Below are 21,986 nucleotides of genomic sequence, written 5' to 3' on the forward strand. Positions count from 1 at the left end.
AATCTGTAATGGGAGAGTAAGACATCCCATTCTCAATGCTCTTCTCAAACACTGGATACCACAATGCTGCAAGCAAGATACTGGATCAAGTTTGTTGCTTGACTTCCAATTACAATATCCCTCTTCAAGAAATGGGAAAATATAATGTTTGCAGTAAAAGACAGAGAAATAGGCTCAAAGTTTAACCCTGCCTAAAAATTTTACACTCCTGGTTTCTCAAGTCCAAACTGTAAAACACTGCTTGCCATCTGCCAGCCAGAACTGGCACCCATGGAGAAGTGCCGTGCTGCAGCAGCGCTCTCCCATTCTCAGCACTCAGAGGTGCTCCTTCAGGGCACTTGCACTGGGGAGCTGCAGTGATCCTCAGACGCCCCCAGTGTGGGGGTTCTCTGCCAGCCTACATGTTAACTAACTACTTCCCCAGGCAATTTTCCAAGCTGGGCAAAACCTGTAACAACTAACCATGGCTGACAGCATGGTTACTAACAATTGGCTGACAGCAAAAGCCCATCTTGAACAGTAAGAATTCCAAATTACAGTGCGGGGGTGGGGGGGGAAGCACTTTAACTGTGGCTTGCATACAGCTATTTTGTCTCACCCTCAAGTTGTTGGAGGAAAGAGCCAAAGAGGTGGAAAAAAGGTCTCCAAACCCAAAAATTAGGGCTGCCGGCAGCAGTAACAGAGGCAGACAAGTCTAAACTACTTCTGAACGAGGACCTCTCTGACAAGCCCTGGATATTCCAACCCAAAATCTGAACCATGCGTAGGGCAATGGCTACAGCTTGTACAGGCAACTACATGCCCAGAAATTGGCAGTGCTGCCAGTCCAGGTTTGCCCCCTGGATACTGAGATTCAAGAGAAAAACAAGCACACTAAGTCATGAAGATCAAAGGGCTGGAGCACCTCTCCTATGGAGGCTGAGAGAGGTGAGGTTGTTCAGCCTGGAGAAGGCTCCAGGGAGACTTTACAGCACCTTCCAGTACCTAAAGGGCATTGCAAGAGACCTGGAGAGGGACTTTTTACAAGGGTATGTAGTAACAGGACAAAGGGCTTTTAATGGAAAAGAGGGAGGGCTTAGAGTGGCTATTAGGAATAAACTCTTTACTGTGAGGGTGGTGAGGTGATGAAACAGGTTTCCCAGAGCAGCTGTGGATGTCCCATCCCTGGCAGTGTTCCCAGATAGGCTGGATAAAGCCTTGAGTAACCTGGTCTAGTGGGAGGTGTCCCTGCCCATGGCAGGGGAGGTTGGGATTAGATGATCTTAAAGGGCCATCCCAACCCCTTAACAGGCTATTATTTTAAGTAACAGTGGGTCTGTCTATCCAGAACACATATCTAAAAATAGCATGAATAAGTGACAAGTTCATAAAATCTGGATTTATTAATTTTTATGACAAGATAAATTCTTCACAAATGACAGACAGATTTGACAGTGTTCAGTCTGTAATATATTAGATTCAAAATGACATATTTTAAAAAATATTTTCTGTATACAAGGAAAATCCCAACAGAATTTACAAAGCCACTGTATTTCACATCTATAGGACCTGAGATTGTTATAAATCTTATAGGAAATTTGTTATTACAAGTAAAATAAAAACTACACAAATGGTTTACAATTTTAATCTCAAATCTCTTTTTTTTTCTTTAAATAAATTCTTAAAATAGATGCATTATTTAAAATCACTACCACGAGGCATGTGGTGTTCAGTGGATGACATGAATTCTGTAACCCAAACAAGAAGACTAATCCACTCTGAGTAGCTAAATTAATTTTTTGCAGTATTTACATACTTTACTGAAGTATTTTCATCCCAGAGTCTCAGCAAGCATCTTAGAATATTAATGAGAGAAGCCTGGCAGCATGCCAGAGTTAAAAAGTAAGACAGTAACATCATTCCCATTTTTTCAACAGGGAAACTGAGGCACCAGGTGTATTCAGGCAATTGCAGAAAGAAAAATCCTAATCTTAATTCTGTTAGCTGCATCTTGATGGAGAGACTGTTCTTCCTCCTTGTTACATGGCTGGTGACCGTGCTGGGCACTGTTTGAAACCTGGTCAGTTGCTTTTTTTCATGCTTAGATTGCTGCAAAATAGGTGCCATCTATCCAGCTGTGGTGTCATCACGAACACCTTTACTAAAAGAAAAGCCATTAATGATTTTCCTCTTCAAATTGAAAACCAGCAACAGCAAAAAGTGCATCTTCAATCCCTCTAAAGCCTCTGGAAGGCTGTCTTGTCCTACCCAAAATACTGCAATTGTTCCCTCAATCAGCACAGAAACAAATACTGAAAATGGTAACTCTGAAAGACAGAATTCCCTATTTATTATTAAAAAAAAAAAAAAAAAGTTAAATTTTTGGGTATTGTGAACATTCTTTGGTCAATTAAGTATTTGAAAGAAGTTAGTTGTGAGATTCTCAACCAGGATGTGAACTTTAGAAAACATGAAGTGTTTCACATGGTCCATAATCACCAGGATTTTACTTCCTATCACAGCAAAATATTATACCACATCAATAAAGGTCATTTGAAAAGACCTTTAAAAATAACTTGTCAATAATGTTTGCTAAACGACTAAAAGAAATAAAAACTTGATGCAGATCTGAGATGACATGAATTCACAAATTAAGAAAACCCTAAAAAGCCAGGACTTCAACTCTGGATAGAAGCATCCACCACAAGCATCCAGCATCCATCCAGCAATTTTTAAGGCTATTATGGAGCGTGCATAATTTAGTCACAGGTATCTCACTGTTTATGTTTTGGCAAATAAAACATCTTCATGTGGGAATAAAGTCATGGGCTGTTGTTGTCTCACAGCAGCAGGAGCAGGCCAGGCAGCAGAGGACAAGACAGCTGGGAGCACAAGTAGCCCAGCATCCTGGGGCATGACACAACCACTCTTGTCCATGGTGTCCAGTGAGATTCTGGCTGGCACCAGTTTCCTGGAAGGTGTCTGACCCCAGAAGCAGCACCCCCAACTCACCACTGGAAAAAGGCTTTATACATGCTACAGCATTGTAAAATAAGCAAATAGAGCCTCACTTTCTTCAGGGAGGTACATGGGCATAAATGTGCTGCTTCTGTGGTTACTGAGGCACCCTCTGCCCTGGTATCTGGGCTGGCTGAGAAACTGGTCCAGTAAATTTCTCCCTGAGGACCTGACCCAAAAGTGGCAAACCTCCCTCTGCAGCACAATCACAAATACAACACAGTGATTTAGGCAACTTTTCCTGTTTTCAGCCTCAAAACACTACTGGAATCTTCCCCATTTATTTTCCTTGATTACTGCTGGTATCTACCAGGGACTCCCAACAGACAAATTCCATGCTGGCCAAGGAAAGACAAGCACTATGGTTTTATTTAGCAATGTGTTCTGGAAGCAATGCTGGCTCTGGAAGCTTTTCGGAACTTCCCTCCTGTGTTTTCACAGATCTCATCTATATCCTTAGAGGCTTTCAATGGTACATCAGTCCCACTGCACTTCTAAACACCTGGGGTATCTGAGTTACTTCCAAAAACCTGGGGTATCTGAATTGGGGTTTGTGCATTCAGACTTCAGAAAAGCCTCAAATACCAATGGCAAAGCAGCAGCAGTTTGAACACAAACAGGGACTCTGTGGTTAAAGGAGCTTCATCATCACCCACATGGTGGAGAAACACCTCACTTCCCTGGCCTGTCCCTGTGGGAATGAAGAACCTGCCAGGACCTCCTCTCCCACATGTCCCACACATGTCATCTGTGTTCTGCAGGATTACACACCTGTAGCACCTGAGAAGGACATACAGGCTGAACATATAAACAGTTTTTAAAAGAATGTAAATAAATATCTATATGCAAAGTGCCTTAGGTTATCTACCACCATCTCCCATTTTTGGAAAACACATTCTGGTTCAAGGCAGGAAGCACTTGAATGCTACTCAAAAGAAGTCAAGGCTGAAGCTTCAGGAGAGTTATCAGCACAGTCCCAGGCTGATAGGTATAGAGTGCCACATATAAATACAGAGCCACATATAAATACAGAAACACACACAGTTAAATGATATATATTAGTTTTATCTAGATTTATATATACATGTATAAATTAAATATACATATGTGTTTGTATATACAGACACATGCATGAGTGTCAATAGTCCCTAGGTTGAGAAACCTAATCCGAATCTCTGAAAACATACACCAATTATTTGGATATTCTTAAGTATAAGCAATGTATTTTGATTGGAGTTTTCATAAATATGCATTAAAATTCTCCATGGTAATCACCCTTGTGGGAATAATATTATAGTTCCATGAGCTGTAAACTATAAATATAGGCTTTAAAAATTATGTGAAGAGCAGGTATAACCAGTGTAAGTAACTTCCAGGACAAACAGAAGGGATCAGAACAGAAAACCAGACTTGAGCTTGTGGCTCCCTAACAAAAGTAAGTGCACAGGACCTCTCCAGACCTCCCTGCTGCCCAGAAGGCCCTTTTAGTAGCTTTTTGTAATTGGGATGGGAGACAATTTGGTGACAGAGAAAAAGATCATATTGCAAAATCCAAGACAACCTCTCAAAGTTGGGCACAGTGTGTTATATATCTCCTCCCTAGGAAATGAAGGCAGCCTTCAGTCCATCTACATGTTTTTTTCCTACTCCAAGTTTCTAAATATGCTCTTAGGATTGCTTTATAAAAATACATGATAAGCCAATACACACAACACCATGTTTTGTTTCAGTTAAGATTAAAATCAAGAATGACGCCACTGCATCTTTTAACTAAAGCAGAGTTTCCAGTTACAAAGATGAGGATGGGTGATGTGTCTTGAGGTATCAATTACTATCCTGTCTTTTCCATAAAACACATTCCTATGGTAACAGGATCAATTGCCTGAGTAATACTGAGTACTGCTCCCCCCAGATCAGGGCAGGTGTGTTAGCAGCAGTGGAAGGTTTGGTGTAGAAGAAGCCTAAGAAAATTCAGGGTAGAGACATCATTGGTGTAAAGGCAGTGTATTCAGGCTTGTAAGAACCACTAATTTAGGAAGAATATGAACTTGCACTTATTTGTTACAGCATAGTCTGTCTTATCAAGGTCTCTCTCTTTTCCCATCCATTACTTAGATCTTAATCCTGTGCAGCTTCAAGTACCTTAAAGCTCCTCCTCAGGGTTCTCTCTTGGTTAAAACCATTAGCTTTCAATGAACCAGACTGAGCAACAGTCTGATTAAAAAAAACTCCTAGAGCATGAATGTCAACACATAGCTAGAATCAGAGAATAATAAAAAAAAGCAAAACAGAACACACTACAGAAGAATTCCAAGAGTCTGACATGGACAATATCAGGAGTTTCTTAAAGAAAGCATTTGATTTTTCTTTTGTGCAAGCAGCATTGTACCTGACAGAAGAAGTGCATAAACAATGAAGTGCCAACTTCATGTGACATCATAAAATGCCTCTGCATAGCCCATCAACGTTTTCTGTACACCAATCCTCCAGAAAAATTCTAAACCCATTAAATTTCCTGAACCGCAAAGTTATATTTTAGAGAATCATTAATGTTGGAAAAAAACTCCAAGATCAAGTCCAACTTTTGTCCAAACATCACCCTATCAAATAAACCATAGCATTAAGTGCCATGTCCAGCAATTTCTTTAGCAATTCCAGGGATGTTGACTCCACCACCTCCCTGGGCAGCCTGTTCCAGTACTGGACAATGCTTTCAATGAAGAAATTCTTCCTCATGTCCAACCTGAATCTCCCCTGGAGCAGCTTGAGGCTGCTCCTCTCATCCTGTCACTGGCTGCCTGGGAGAAGAGTCCAATCCTCACCTCATTACAGCCTCCATTCAGGGAGTTGTAGAGAGCAGTAAGGACCACCCCCCCGAGCCTCCTTTCTCCAGGCTAAACACCCCCAGCTCCTTCAGCCACTCCTCACAGGATTTGTTCACCAGAACCTTCACCAGCTTCACTGCCCTTCTCTGGACTCACTCCAGCCCCTCAATGTCCTTCTTGTAGTGGAGGGCCCAGACTGAACACAGGATTCGAGGCATGGCCTCACCAGTGTGGGTACTGGGGGACAATCCCTGCCCTGGTGCTGACACAGACCAGGACGCCATTGGCCTTCTTGGCCACCTGGGCACAGCTGGCTCATGTTCTGTTGACCAGCACCTCCAGGTCCTTTTCCCCTGAGCAGCTTTCCAGCCACTCTGCTGCAGCCTGTAGGGCTGCCTGGGGTTATTGTGACCCAAGTACAGGACCTGGCATTTGGCCTTGTAGAACCTCACACAACTGGCCTCAGCCCATTGATCCAGCCTGTCCAGATCCCTCTGCAGAGCCTTCCTACCCTCCTGCAGATCAACACTCCCACCCAACTCGGCATATCTGTGAACTTTCTGAGTGCACACTTTGATCCCCTTGTCCATACCATGGATAAAGATATTGAAGAGGGCTGGCCCCAATACTGAGCCCTAGGGAACCCCACTGGTGACCAGCCACCAGCTGGATGTAATTCCATTCACCACCACTGTATGGACCCGGACATCCAGACAGGTAAGAACAAATGAAGACAAAATTTCACATATCCACACACTGGTGGTACAGAAAAATAACTGATGAGACCTCATGTCTTAAACTCAAAAAACTACTGATGAAAGAAAACATGGTCCAGATGATAAAGTGCAATTATTATTCAAGTTGTGCTAAAAAGTTTTCCAGTTCTTTTCCGAAGCTTTTCCAACTTTTCTTCTTGGTGATTTCATGCTGTAATTGTACTTCTTGGTGATTTCATTCAACTTTTAATTGTTTTTTTGCTTCTGTCCCCATCATTCCAGTACTGTTCAGTTTGCATTTCTGTGAGCCGTGAAAGAGTACGCTGAAAGGCAAAGACTTCCTCTTCTCCTGTAAACATGGAGAGTCCTTTGGCAGAATCCTACATCAGTACACAAAAACAGCATCACACCTGTGAGACTCATGGCTGTACTGAAGTGCATACTGATAACTCCTAAAGCTCAGTGCTTTACAGGCTTTGACAAAACAAGTCAGCAGCATGGCACCAAAAAACTAAAACTAATGCCCAAAAATTAAAGAAAAGCACCTATTTCAGCTATATTCCCCTGAAGGGAAAATATAGCAAATATATTTGCTATATTCCCCTGAAGGAATATAGGAAAAAGAATAATTTGGTTTTAAAACAACACAGTAACAGGTTAACCATCTATTTTCCCTTTTTTGTTGACTAATTGTATATTAATTTGAAGAAATTATTTTAAAAGTCATTAGCAATAACTGAGCTACAGGGAAAAAGAAAAACAGAATAAGCAACATGCAAAGTAGTACTGTTTGTGAGGACTTGTAAGGCTGTTCTGTAGTCTAGGAAGAGGTAGAACAAACCATCTTTTATTTCTGTATTTTAAATGTAGGCGCTAAACTTAAATCAGCATTTTCATATGACTGAATAGATACAATGATTAATATTCAAAATGACCCTAAAACTTAAATAAAATGGTTCTACATATAGTGACATTTTCTTTGACTATGAATAAGTAGCACAACATGTAATTATCAGAGTAACATGGACACTGCAAAAAAGGCTGCAAATCATTAGTTAAATGTTTTCTTGATTCCCCCTCCTAAAATACTGCTGCAATTATGACACTAAACCAAATTTTGTTACAGAAGGGAGATGATGTTAAAAGCATGTACCTGGCTCAAGTCCAAATCATCCATCAACACTCTGTTGTCCTGCAGTTCACTGCTGCCATGTTCCACCAGGAACAAGCTTTGGAGAGGAGCTGCCGCAGAACAGATAATGCGCACCTGAAACGAGGAGAACAGGCAACAACATCATCACTTGGGCTTTATGGGATCAAACACATGACCTATGCACAGCAAATTTCAAGTTAAAACGTCAGTGTTTTTACCCCAGTGTTTTTCCTTTCTCTTATTAGCGCTGCTCTTATAAATTTACCTTAGTCAGATGGACTATTATCCTTACAGGATCTTTTTCTTGGTAACAACTGATGTAACTTCTATTCAGAGAACAGAACTGTGCTATCAAATGCTCAGAATATCTGCTACACAGGCAATGAGTTCACCAAAAAGTCTAATTTCTAAAATATCAGCTGTATAGTAAGCAATGCTTACTTTTCACCCTGAGAGTCCTCTTAATGGGTAGATGCACTACACTATTTAAAGAATACTTAAATTCCAAATATCCCAGAAGGCTGAGTGAAGCCTTTCTTGCCTCCATCTGTGCTACTCCAGTAAGTTATTTGCTAGTAAAAATAACTATGCTGTTTTCATGTCTGCTGGGAGGAGATACACTGTGCAGTGAGAGATACAGCTGCAATGAAGACAGACTGAAATCATACTACAGGAGGAGACTCTTGTTGAGAGCATGCAGGCAAGATGTTTGCGTTGTGGGCAGACATCCACAAATATGCTCAGGTGTTTTTCCCAACTACTTTTGATGGGAGTTTAACACTTGCATTTTTCCTATGGAGGAAGTAATAGAAAGTGACTGCTTACAATTCTTAGTGGTGGCACAAACACAGAGCAGACCATCCTCCTATTTCTAACACATTAGTTTAATATTAGCATATTAATGTTAGCATATATTTGTCTTAGCAAATGTCCACTTCCAAACCATGAAGCATAAAGAATCTGGCTAATTTGAATGACACTGATTTGAATATGGCTGATTTGAATGTGACTATTCATACAGTGAGTTAGTTCAATACCTCATTGAGTTGGGGCCTTTCTGATCAACAACCCATGCCAGAACATTCTTGATAAGAACCAACCTCAACTGACACTTCCCAACTGCATAAATGTTTAAGTGTGTGCAAATATAATCACATATAAGATAGTGTTTCAAATCTTGCATCACTTTAAAAAACAATCAACTTAAACAGGAACTTCGCTTTTAGTTACGCTGATTTTGCTTCCATGCTTGAAATCTCTGTAAATCCACATGAAGTGCTGCATTTATCAGTATTATTCCATGAGCAATTCTGCAATCTAATGTAAAGCCTACAGTGACTGTTTTCTTTAAACTTTATGATGCAATTGTGCTATTAACTCCTCCTTCCTGATCAAAAAAAGCACTGATTCCTGACCAACTGCCCCTACAGATTAAAATCTAAAAATCTCCATTTCACTCCAGCACAGTTGGCAGCACAGTCTTTCATTAGTAAAATAATGACATGGCTTCTGTTGTTTTCCTGGGTAAGGAAAGAACATCCCCATTCAAGAAAGGCAATCGAGCTCCGGCTTATATTTATGCTTATACTTAATACTCACAGAAACAAAAAAACCCATCTGTTTATTTGCCTTTATTGCAACGGGACCATTTTTTAATTTTTTTTTTTTTTTGTGAAGCTGGAATGATGCTTCTTTGCAGTACTAGTTCATTCTGCTTATATTTTCAAAACCCTTACTACAGAAAGCCTTATTTCAAACCAATAGCAACAGTCAGTTTTAGGACTCCCAATATTGTTCCTAGGCGTATAGGAAAGGCTTGGTTCTCACCTTATGCTCATAAAAGGTATCAATAAGAGTAATGAAACGACGAGTTTGTGTCCTTTTTGCTATTGTAAGAAGTGGTATGTCACGAACAAACACTGTGTCAAAATGCTTTGATATTTCCAAATAGTCGCTGGCTCCAAGAGGCTGAAACAAAACAAACCATAAGCAATGGAAATCCATGATAGAATGACACATGAACACTGTATCTTGACATACTACAGTAACAGAAGAGAGCTGTAAAGTCCTGATCATATTATTATTTTTATTCCTTTGTATTTCGCTTGAGGAATGCTCGATTGTCCTTAGGGACATAGGTACATGTGGGTACCTATACTGTTAACTTTACATGAACAGTGAGAGTTAAAATGTGGCTCTTCTGCACCCAGACATTATGATCTCTCTCTGATAACCTCAAATAAAATAATCACCATAAACCCATAATCCATATAAGACATGTGATTTCAACCTAAAGCATAAATAATTTGAATAGCTATTACGATGCTTTCCAGCAGCAAGATTTTTAAATGCCAATTCATAGGCTAGTAATTAAATCCTAAGTAGACCTGCATTTAAATCACCCAGGACTAACTCAGACTGAATATCTTACGTTTTAAGTATGGAAAACAAGAGGAAACAGACAAAAATACAATTTTGCAGCAGTTCCTTTGTTCATGGTTTCTCCTGTAATGATGAAATAAAAATCTTCACGAACTTATTAGTGTCTCTTTCTGTATCTAAACCATCAACAGAAAATATACACAAATAGTAGTAGCTCATTCAAGTACATTCTACTAAAATTACTTTTTCATTACAAGGAAGGTATTTTTTCCTGCAAGATCTATCCTATCAGTACCACAGACAGTACTTTATCATGAGCTATCGAAATTTGTACTCCTGTACTTGTTCCATCAGTTTACTTGTGCAAATACTTCTGAATCTTGTCTGCAGCTACTGCGGAGAACAAGTTCAGCAGCACTTTCTGTGGTCACAACTCCCTTCCCAGTTAATAATATGTACCATGTGCTGTACAAAGCATAACACTGTTATAAAGCACTGCTATACTGCTATTACCTTAAAACCAGTAAATAGAAAATATTTTCTCTAACTGAAATTGCGAGACTAATTTTTTGTAAGCCACACAACTTCTTAACTAGAACCCTTCTGCAAGAAGTTATTTTAAGCAGTTATTAATAGCTGCCCATGAAGAGGACTTTGGGGTTTTTTTAGATGCTAGAATAAAAAAACTTGTAGAAATGGTCTCTGCATAAGCATAGGAGAGAGAAGCCCTGATGGCATTCCAAATATTCTTCTGAAAATTAATGGGAATAAGCTAACCTTCTAGGTGGGTATTAGAGCCTGTCACTCTCCATCAGCTCTCCCACTTGCAGTCTCATGAATCACCCTGCTTTCCCATTCCCAAGCACACAACTTCCCTGTAGCATCCATGGAAAAGAATTATTACAAAAACTTTCAATTCTTTTGAGCAGTGTTTAAGAGTAGTACATGCTATATTCTCCCCTTAGAATTATATTTAATGCTTATTTTCTTCCTCCATTTCAGTCTCCTAGTTACTACTATGGACTTAGTCCATAAAACCAAAAACTCATCATTATGAGGGCCACCAGCAAAGCTTCATGCAACACCACTGTAAAAAAACAAACTCCTATCTGGATAAACCAGAGTAGCTGAACTCAAGATGTTTTGATTAAATAAAACAGGAAAAGGTTCAAGAAAGCAAAAGGAACTGATGGCTGGAAACAACACCAAACTAACCCACTGGACACCTTGCCACCAGATACAAGTGATCTGGACTGCCAGAGTATCAAGTACAAAGGAAAACAATGGGAGCACTAAAAGCAACACAACCAGGATGCTGCTGAGATTTTAAGATTAGTGATAAGCAAATAGTTTAGGTAAGGGTAATTTTATTCCATACTTAGGACTGGAGTACTGTTAAACACAGAGATCAAGTGTGCTTGTGTGATGAGTACCTGCGAGGGAGAACAGCGATGATCTCATTGTACACGAGAAAGGTGAGAATTTCTCATGTCTCCCCTTAGATAAGAAATTACAGACATCACTGCTATGCTGATTTATTCTTTTATCACATGAAGAGCCCAAGCAGTCTTCTGCCAAAACCCAAAACCCCGAGGAATTATTCTGCCCTACCCCAATGTGACACACTTTCTCACACAAACCATACCAATAAACCCTCCTCTTCTCAAATGATCAGATATTAAAAGCTGATTCCTAAAATAAATAAAGACATAACTAAAAGTTGAAGTATCCAAACTTTTGCAAAGTATGCAAACTGAAGTGCCCAACTAATGAGCTATACAGCTAAGAATTCGGTGGGTACCTTGTTTGGTAGATATCCAAACAGGAGAATAAAAAAAACTGGGTAGTCAGAAGGAAGAAACAGGTGGAAGATAAAAATAAGTCTAATGCATTTCAAATGTGAAGAATGGAAGATGTAATACTTATACTGCTTTTCATACACACATAAAACCATGGTTCATAGAAGGTTTCAATATGCATCTTTATCAGTCAAACAGGAATTCAATCTACTTCAGCAGTGCAACAAGCAAGCAATTAAAGAATTCCTCTAATTAAGCGCATAAAAGGCAGATCATTTCAAGCTTCAACAAGAACTTCTGAAACATCTACACCAACACCAAGTGATAATATTCTGTTAATGTTGGCAGAAACATACCTTTGGATAGTCCAAAACCTTACACTAAGAAAGATCTGAGTCTAGCAGCATAGGAGCACTTTGAGTATATTTAGTAACTCCCTGACAAGACTCAAGTCTAGTGAGACATAACTGAAATGCCGAGTCAGCCATTCTGCTGTTACATACGGCTCAGCCAATAGGAGCTGTAGTCCCTTACATAGAGGAGTTCTCAAAACTCCCTGCTTTTGGAGCTTAGAGATGAAAGACAAAGTTTTTAATCTTGTTTCTAACATGACTTACTCTCATCTTGGGAAGTCCTCTAATTTCCTTCTGTCTTAGTATAAAAAGTGGGACCACCAGCAAATTTGCAAATGCTCTGGTGACAGATTAAAGCCCCTTGTTGTATGCCTCTGACCTTGCTATTAGCCCAGTTTCCATGTTCCCTGTAATTGCTTCAGAGCTGGTCTAACCCACCAGCTAACTCAAAATACTCCAAATGCAAGACACCGTGCAGGGGCACCCTGACAACTTCTCAACTCACATTCTCACTGGCCTGCTGCCCCCCAAACCTGGCATGAGGCTGGCACAAGCACCCACGTACCACCTCTGCCACACGGAAACAGAGATGGGGAAATGAGTTCAAGGCCAGATTGCTAGAGGCTCTGCCTGTACAGTCCATACACAGAAATTCCACCGAGGAGAAGATTTCTGCTGTTCCAGCAGCCCACAGCCCTCTCCTCAGCCTCACAGCACTGCCTTACTGCCTTCAGGCCCTTTTTCCCTCACCTTGCAGTGAGCACTGGCTGTTTCCCAACTGCCAGCAACACCAGCTCAGACTAGGTAACAAGACTAGAGGCACATGACTTTAGGCACATAGCACTGTCCTCTGCATAACCCTCCAGGGCTGAAATTTATTTTGGGAATCTCAACCAATCTCAGAGAGTATTTCTGCTAGCAGCATACATGAAGGTATTTCTTCCTCTGCAGTTGCTAATGAAGCCACAAATCCTCCTAATATTGATACATTTATATGTAATCCTCTTACCAAAAGTTTAGCCTGATTAATCTCATCCTATGAATAACATTGTAAAAGCAACTTCATTTGGTGTATGCTTCTGGTATTGTCCGACCTCTTGTTTCATTGATTATTGATCAAAACTCAACTGCAGAACAGTAAGACATTTATGTAATGACTGTCACCATTTGTTACCATTTTTTTCACATGCTATAATATTATTTAAAAAACTCAAAACATTAACAGATAAGAATCTTATGGTATCATTGTTCCTGCATGTGTATATACTGTAAAACTGTTGTGGATTTTTGTCATTAGCTCTGATGCCAAGAGTCAGTATTTTACAGGCTAATGCAAAATGCATTAGCACTGACATGGGCTACGCTCCTGACAAAGTGTTTACTCCACTTCAACCTGCTTGACTGAGTTCTCACCTTCATTTGTTTTTGTTTCTCTGTCTACTTAATGCATTTTCAGCTATCATCATCTCAGTTCAAGTAGGATGTTTATTATTTGGAGCTCTCTGTGGGCTGTTCCAGAGTTAGCTGTCTCCTCTTTCTATTATAGAGTCCATTTAATTATACTATAAGGCATCTTTTTTTCTTTGTTGACTCATCAGTGGCCCAGTATATCACCTTTCAGAGATTGTCTGAAGAATACAGAATGTTTTACATATGATAGAAAAGGATATGTCATCTCATAAAAATATGTATTTTTTGTTGACGTTGCAAGATATTCTAGGGCCAGTTCCAGCCAATCCCAAAGACTCATGATTGACAGCAACTATAGTTTTGTGCAGACACTCTTAACACTCCAAAAATTCCTACAGACAACACCCAGTTTAAGACCGGATAATATTTACAACTTAATCATTAAGTAAAAAAAAAAAAATATAAAGCTCTGTTGTTTCCAAATGAACAACACACTATCACTAGTGAGGCTCATAAAACAGAGCACTGAGATGATGTGTCAAGATCATAATTCCAAGAAAGGAACCAAAAAACCCAAGGCATGATATGTAATGCCACAGCATGCTAAAGTTAAATAAAAATGGGAAGAGGTAGGGCATGACTAACTTGGTAAAAAGTTTAGAGCTACTGATAGCAGTGCAAATCATAGAACCATAGAATAGTTTGGGCTGGAAGATCCCTTAACCATCATCTAGTTCTAACCAGGAGAGCAGGAATCTAAGATCTGTAAACCCTGGAGTGAAAGATGTTTTCTGTGTCAAGCACAGCCCCTTGCTATCTCAGGTTATCTCACCAGAGAATCCTGTTAAGAAGTAATTTTGCTTGTTCTTACAGAAGAAGTTTTTTAGTCACATTTCTCATAGAGAAAAGTTGTTTCAGATCTTTGCTCTTCTGCTTAAGAAGATGATTGCAATTTTCTGTTCTTATATTTATTTATGTATTTATTTGAACAATATGCTTGAAGTTGGCTGAATACTGGAAGCATGGAAAAGCCATGTTTCTGCTCTAAAAGCCCTCACTGCTAAATTTCCATTTTCAACTCCAAAGTATAGTGTTATCAATGAAATGGTCTCCAAAAATAGTTAAGGCTTAAAAAATTTATAGGTCTATTTAAATATTTACACTTACTGTTAAGATTTCAAAACCATGATCAAAAAAGCTTTGAAAAAAGAGAAGTACATTCAAGAATTTAAGAAACAAAAAAATTAAATTAAAAAGGCAAACCTTTAAAACTCCATTCAGCTTAAAAAATCTTGTATGACCTGGTCTATAAAGTATAGGATCTAAATTCTATAGGTTTATGCAGCTTTCAATGAAAGGAGTGTTCTCTAAAAATAAAGCTCTGATACACGTAAAATATAAAACAGAAAGGTGGTTTGACTAACAATATAACTGTATTGCAATATTTCCACCTGAAATAAGTTTCTTGAGTTTATTTTATAAAAAATGCCCACGAATAAGATATGGCAAATTTTTGGGGACGTAGAGAACCTTATTAAATTCTTAAAGCAATTACAGCTAATAAAAGACTATCAATGTAGAGCTTAAGCTGCAAATGCTAATCTCTTAGGAATAAAACCAGGATCACAAACTAAGGAAAACTATGATTCTAAAATGTTACTGGAAATAGTGCTTACCTGTGGTATGTTTATTTACACCTATATCTGACAATCCTACAATCCTAAAGATGACATCAAATTATACTGTGGATACATTCAGCTTCTCTGAATGAAGATAGCTCCCTCAAAAATTACTCAGAGCCGTTAAACCACAAATGCAGTTATGTCATCACATAGGGCAGACATTCACCTGACTCAAAATCAGACACTTGCATTTCTAAATCACTTGATGCATTTGAAAATTTGGAGGTTTTTATTTTCTTTTTTTTTAAAGCTCAGTTACATGTTTTCCTTTGAAGTGCAAGCTATTCAAGCTATCTTCCTCCTGATGTGTACAGCATGCCTATTGCAATGGAACAACAACCTAACAGAAACTGTTCACCACTTATTTGTTGTGTTAATCTACACAAAAATTCTATTTTGCTGATTTCAGAAACATTGAATAATTGAATACAAGGAAAAAAAATCACAATAGGATAACATTTTACAACATAAATACTGACATTAAATTTATTTTCAGAGTTTTAATGCTACTGTATGTTTGGTAATGGTTAGTAGCATGTTAAGACACTACATTCATTGGTAGTGGGCAGTTGGATGAAAGGATATATTGAATTACCTAATGGAAAGCCTGCAGGATCCATGAACCAAAGCAGCTGAGCCCCTGTAGGAGCATCTGCAGCCAGCGCTCCCGGCAGAGGGCAGCAGCTGCTGCGCACAAGCCAGGGAGCACCGAGAGCAGCTCTGCATCTCCCGACTCCCTTAGCTCCATGAAGATTACACAAGAAGGTGAGCTGTTGGCTGCGTTACTTATACCAGATCAAACTGTCACAATTATCAGTTTTCAAGGAAAATTTTGAAGGCAAATGAAGAAAGGTAACTGGCAGAGAATGATTTCTTCTAAGGTGTAATGAACACTGCTCTTCATATATATATATATATATATATGGATTTTAAAACCAAGTTAATACATACATTTTATTTTTAAAGGTCATCTTTCATTCACACATTTAACTCAATTAACAATCTAACTAATTATGTTTTGCAAGAATCTAACACCACTGGTAGTGTTTCCCTCCTTGTATAGAAGGAGAAACTGGAAGAAAGAAATTAAAGGCTCAAGAATGGGAGAAGCCAATGTTAGCATTAAAATTCGGGAACTGTATGTTCTTACTCTGCCTGATGCCTATCCCAGCCTCCTGTGGATACATTTTAATTTGATGAAAACCAAGCAGAGTCCTCCTGGCTGATTACACTGGAGAAGCACCTTCACAGGGTTCTAGTACTGGGTAACTGCTTTGTACCCATGACAAAGATCACCACGTGCCACTCTGCCACATAAACCCTGGTGTGTCAGGTCTGAAAAACTGCTTCTCCTTTGCTTTAAGCAACCAAAATAGGTCAGTATTCTCTCATCCCGTTTTTTGTTGGTTGTCCACATGTTCACATAGCTAGTAAGGAAAAATGCATCGTGTATGAATTTGATATTAAATAATTAGCTAAAATTTGGGATTATCCTCAACTGGAAAACCAGGATTTACAAATTCATGCACACAACTTAGCAAGTTAACTACATGTTATATCAGCATTGCATACAACATATTATCTGTATTTTATTTTTATAAACGTTAATGGACAACCAGTAATTACCAGTATCTGATGCATTATTTTAGACAGAAATAACTCTTTATAGTCTTGACATGAAAAAGTTTGATGCTAACATGTGAAACAAGTATGAAATATTGTAATACCAGAAAGGTACCAACTCTAACTCCCAAGGTCTCCAGATACTAATTAAAAAGCAGATATTATGAAAATTCTACTTAAGCTAGAAAATGTTACAAATAGTATCAGGTTACCAATTGCTGATTTGCTATTTTCATCTATTACGTATTAGCTGACATTTCATGAAATTGCATGATATCAAAGTGGAAAATGTTTCATTATTTCCCCTTAAAACACAATTTTGATTTTATTTCAAAGGAAACTTCAGTGAAATTAAGGTTTTACAGGCTGTTCATATGACATACCGTATTAAAGAAATCCTTAAGTAATTACCTGAGAAATTTCAAACACATCTCCTTAATCCTACACCAGCAAATGTACATTTTTAGGTCTGGATATTTATCCCTTGGAATATCACTGTAACAGTTACCCAAGACCAGACTAGGAGACAGATTGCAGCAATGAAGTGAAAACAGAGTCACTTGAGTGATAAGCTATTTTGCCAACACAACAGAAGCATCTATTCTTTCACATGTTGATTCCTGCAAAACTTATTCTTTTTTCTGGAACCCTTAAAGGTAATGGATAGCCAAAGGAATCAATTAACCAAGTTTTGAGTACAATGTTGTCCACTCATGCTGCGATGATTACCGACACCCACATGAGCAGCGGTATACAACAGTTTCAGAAAACTCCAAGATAATATTTTAAGTTGTAAGCACTTCCATTAATGCGGACCAAGTATGTCAAATTTGGAAGAAAGATTGCTTGGTATGAGGGAAATATCCTATACACTTCCTGTGAAAATCCCTTCGAATCCTAGGAGTTACAAGGCTTGGAAGAACTCAGTTTGAACTGACTGCAGAGATTGATCGTACACTAAGTATTGCCTACACCCAGAAGTATGATCGGGGGAAGAGCTGGTTACTCCCTCAAGACGGGCATATTCCCATCTGGCTGCTGAACTTGTCCACTACAGGGGCAGTGAGAGCTGCCAAAAGGCAGTGGTGACCCTGACCCCCTCACATCCCTACTTTCAGGTACTTCAAAACCAGGAAAGATCATGGGGTATGTTAAGTTCCTGCATTTTAGAGATGGCTAAGCCTAAAAACTAGTACCTAGCTCAAATACCTCTCCTAAAATGGCATCCAGTTTTGACCCAATACAAAGTAAAAGGAGGCTGTGTCTGTTTAGATGTAAAATAAAATCAAAACTAAACAAACTCTCAAAAAAAAAACACCCCACACCAAAAATACACACACACACACAAAAAAAAAACCACCAAACCAAAACCAAGAACCCCAGCCCTTTCCCCAAAATACCAGTTCTGAAAAGAAATAAACTGCACACAACATTCTTGTCTTCATTGCTCTGCACCCCATACAACCAGTATTCTGTATTTACAGCAAGTTTGTATTAGCATTTATGTTATATTCAAAACTTCTGGGGAAAAAACTTTATATATACTGGGCTTAGTATAAAAATGTGCTCGCTAGAAATGGTACAAACAACAAGCCTTAAGCAATTTCTTTTTGTAGGTTAGTTAACTAACTTAGCAATCCATTTAACAAATACTTTCTTGAGATTGTGTTACGCCACTTTCCAATACAAACAGCATCTTCAACCATTCCTATAAAGTCATGGAGATTGGAGAATTAATTTCATTTCCATTCTTTAGTCATCCACTGTACGCATCCAGAATCAGCCTCTCCATTACCCTTCTTGGGTAAAATCTCACCAATAGCTTGCAGTTCCATCCATCATCGTAAGCATGTGTGAAACAAGTAAGTTTGTTTTTCAATACCAACACAGACAGCATTCTTCTAGTGATGTGGAACTTCTCTTGCACTTCGCCATTTATCAAAAATAAAAAGCTAGTCAGAGATCTCAGCCTAGTTTTCAGAACTCCAATGATACAAAATGTATTTGCAAGCTATTTTTAACATACGTTAACTATTTGCAGACTGAAAATTATTTCACTGTCCTTTAGTAAAATTAATATTTCACTCTGCTTTACCTAGAACACTTATTTATTCCAAACCTTTTCCTTTTTCCACATCGTTATTAAAAGTTCATCCATCTCCAGCAAAAAGTAAGCCAGTAACATTCAGATAATATAAAACATCAAAACTCAAATTTTAAGTAAGTCTTTTATCTGAATGGACGTATTTGCTCATGACCCCTATTTTAGAATTTTCCTGTACTTCATAATTAGTTGCCATTCATTCCATATTATTTGATTCTATCTCAACAGTAACACAAGAAATACTTTTATTACCTTCCTCCACAGAGAGTCCTTCTTGGCTTTGTGTTGCTCTTTTTGTTATTGTAGTTGTTTACACTTCCCTTTCCAGTTAGTCACACTTCCCTTTTGCTTTTGAAAATTGCTCTTCCTGAACACTCAAATATGCAACTTCACTGTTTGGAATATCTTTTGGCTCCATTAAATGTTAGAAAATGAATACTGTTCCTACACAACAGAAATTTCTAGATTAATTCATCACTGTAAGCGCCAATCAAATGACCTTGTACTGGACATAGTACATTTTATGCTAGAAAATTATCATTTGCAATTTTCTGGCTAATTACATTTCATCTTTTCCTGAGTTTCATCTACAGCATAACATATAACAGTGTTTTTTCTTTATATGCTTTTTATAGCCAAGTGCTCAAGGAGCAATCCGCCTCATGCTCCATTTGCAACAGATCCCTATGAGTACTTTCCTTCTGGGTTTGTTAATTAGTAGACTGATATGTACTCAAGAACCTTGTATTAATTAACTTTAATGCAGGTACCAGTACCTTCAGTGTTGCACACTGTTTTCCACCTCTTTTAGCCACTCTGTCTTTAAGGAGGCTGTAAGCAACCATTCTGTATTATTATTTTATGAATTGTCCCAGAAGGTTTCAATAATAGCAATTATCTCTCATTTTCCCCCATTAATGAGAATTTGCCATTTATCATGCTTGTCACCACATCTTAAAATTGTTACAAAACCGACTGCAAATCTTGTTTTTAATTCTGTTACAAGTTTAATGAGCTCCTACACCAACTTTAGATTTCATGTATCTACCTGGTGCCTCTGTTTGAGCTATCAATTAAGCTTCACCCCAAGAGGCTCCAGGAGGAAGGCTTCCTGACCCACGCCCCTTTGGACAATCTGTCTTCTCCTTCCCATGGGATTTTGTCCCCATGTCCTGCACAAAAAAATCTGCAGATTTGCTCCATGCAAATCCAAAAAATTCCCCTCCGGTATTTTCTTTTGTCAATCATGCTTTTCATTACACCTTTTCCAGCTACTTTTCTGTTTTCAATAGTAGCACTTAAGATACCTGTCAACTTACCTACCATTTGGCTTCACAAGAAGTAGCAAATAGCTTGTTGCTATGTCCCCTACAGATTTCTGCTTTATCCCTCCACAAATCACTCCCACTATTAGCAGTCTTACTGGAATATATATAAATTACTTTATACTTCCAGTCATGTTGAACATCTCCTCATTTTAGGTTATTTTTTGCTATAAACCACCAGTGCACTCTTCTGGATCCTCCCTACATCTTCTGTGACATGAGCAGGAGCAATTTCCCACTCTGTTTAAAAAGACACTGCATGTTTAAGTTTTTCCATCAAAATTTAAAGGAATTTAAAAGAATTCATGAAAAAAAGGAAGAGGGTTTTGTGGCTTTTCCTTTTTTGAATTTTTCCTTTTAGCAGATTTTAATGGCAGCAGGTTAGACAGAACAATGGGACAGGCAAGGTCCTAAATGCAGCTTATACTGAGGGAAATTTTCTACCATTGCTATGAATCACAGCAAAAGTTTACAGTAATGAAAAAAAGAAAAAACTCACACTGGAGGCAACTTTGGCCATTCATCTAAATTTATTAGACAGCTCTGGAGTTCATGACTATACTTTTATGCCTATGAAGGGAACATACTGATACCCCTTATCAACATACTAATGTAATATTTATGAAGATACATCAGTGATCTGAAAAGAAAAATCAGCGATGACTGAGGAAGTTGTCAAAACAAAACCATTTACTGTCTGCCATGTTGTTTTAGTTTTATGCATGTGATTTTGCTATAAGAGACTAACATAACACATCTGCAGAAGGCATCTGAATTGAGACACCAAGATTTCCTAAGTCCTGGGTGATCCATGTAAGAACAATATTGTTAAACAATGATTAACGTTTCACAAGGGTTCTCTTTACTTGCTCTGAGTGCAAACCAAGACCCTCAAGCTCTGTTATGCCAAGATGATCAGAACGCCAAATAATTCCTGAACAGGATGAGAACCACTGACATGTGAGCTAATCAGAGCACTTCTACTTAGAAGCAACTTACTATCCCATTTAAGTACTGTGCATAAGGCATTTACTTGACTAAAGAATTGTACTAGTTGTTTGCTGACAGCATAGCTTCCCCATACTTTAAGAGGCACAAGGCAGAAAAAGTCTCAAAACCTTTAATGAAAAAAAAGCAAGATATTCTACCCATGACACACCTCCACTCTTAAAAACGGCTTATTGGTTTTGTCTAAAACTGAAAACCAACAATCTAAAACCTACAGTGTGAAACACAACCAGTGAAATTTCTGTCCAAATAGTTATCAATTCTGTAGCTCCAAGGAAGTGAAAGCATAATGTTATTGCCAAAAGACTGTTCACCATCCTGAATCAAAAGTACTATTGGCCTTGTTTAGGGTTGTGATCATTTAACAGCAACTTCAGACATCAGTACAGAGATTACTGAAGTACAGTGCAACTCCTGGGGAATTGTCTTCCAACACACTGGATAATACAAATACAAGGAGAACTTTTCAAGATATCTCACATGTTTAAGCAGAAAATGTGGCAGTGTTTAGCAAAACCTGGCATATTTTGAGAAGAACTGGGATTAAACATTCCTTGTACATGCAGTTGAAACCAAAGTGTGGAACAGCAGTGTTACTCTAGTGGTGCT

General features: G+C 38.5%; 1 protein-coding gene across 2 annotated transcripts in view; it reads right to left on the reverse strand.

Moving 5' to 3' along the window:
- Positions 1-1,450: 1,450 nt before the first annotated feature.
- Positions 1,451-21,986, reverse strand: part of AFG1L (AFG1 like ATPase) — a 66,215-nt gene continuing 45,679 nt past the window's right edge. For both annotated transcript variants that reach the window (XM_088053585.1, XM_014263384.2), the window contains 3 exons: positions 9,519-9,659; positions 7,692-7,805; positions 1,451-6,918 (listed from right to left, as the gene is read on the reverse strand). In XM_088053585.1, coding sequence (XP_087909711.1) covers positions 6,778-6,918; positions 7,692-7,805; positions 9,519-9,659 — 396 coding nt within the window. In that variant the 3' untranslated portion in view covers positions 1,451-6,777. The remainder of the gene's footprint in view (positions 6,919-7,691; positions 7,806-9,518; positions 9,660-21,986) is intronic.

Source organism: Pseudopodoces humilis, chromosome 3 (assembly GCF_049639895.1).
Source record: "Pseudopodoces humilis isolate 2021_Gansu_Grassland_sample_001 chromosome 3, ASM4963989v1, whole genome shotgun sequence".
Taxonomy (NCBI): Eukaryota; Metazoa; Chordata; class Aves; order Passeriformes; family Paridae; genus Pseudopodoces; species Pseudopodoces humilis.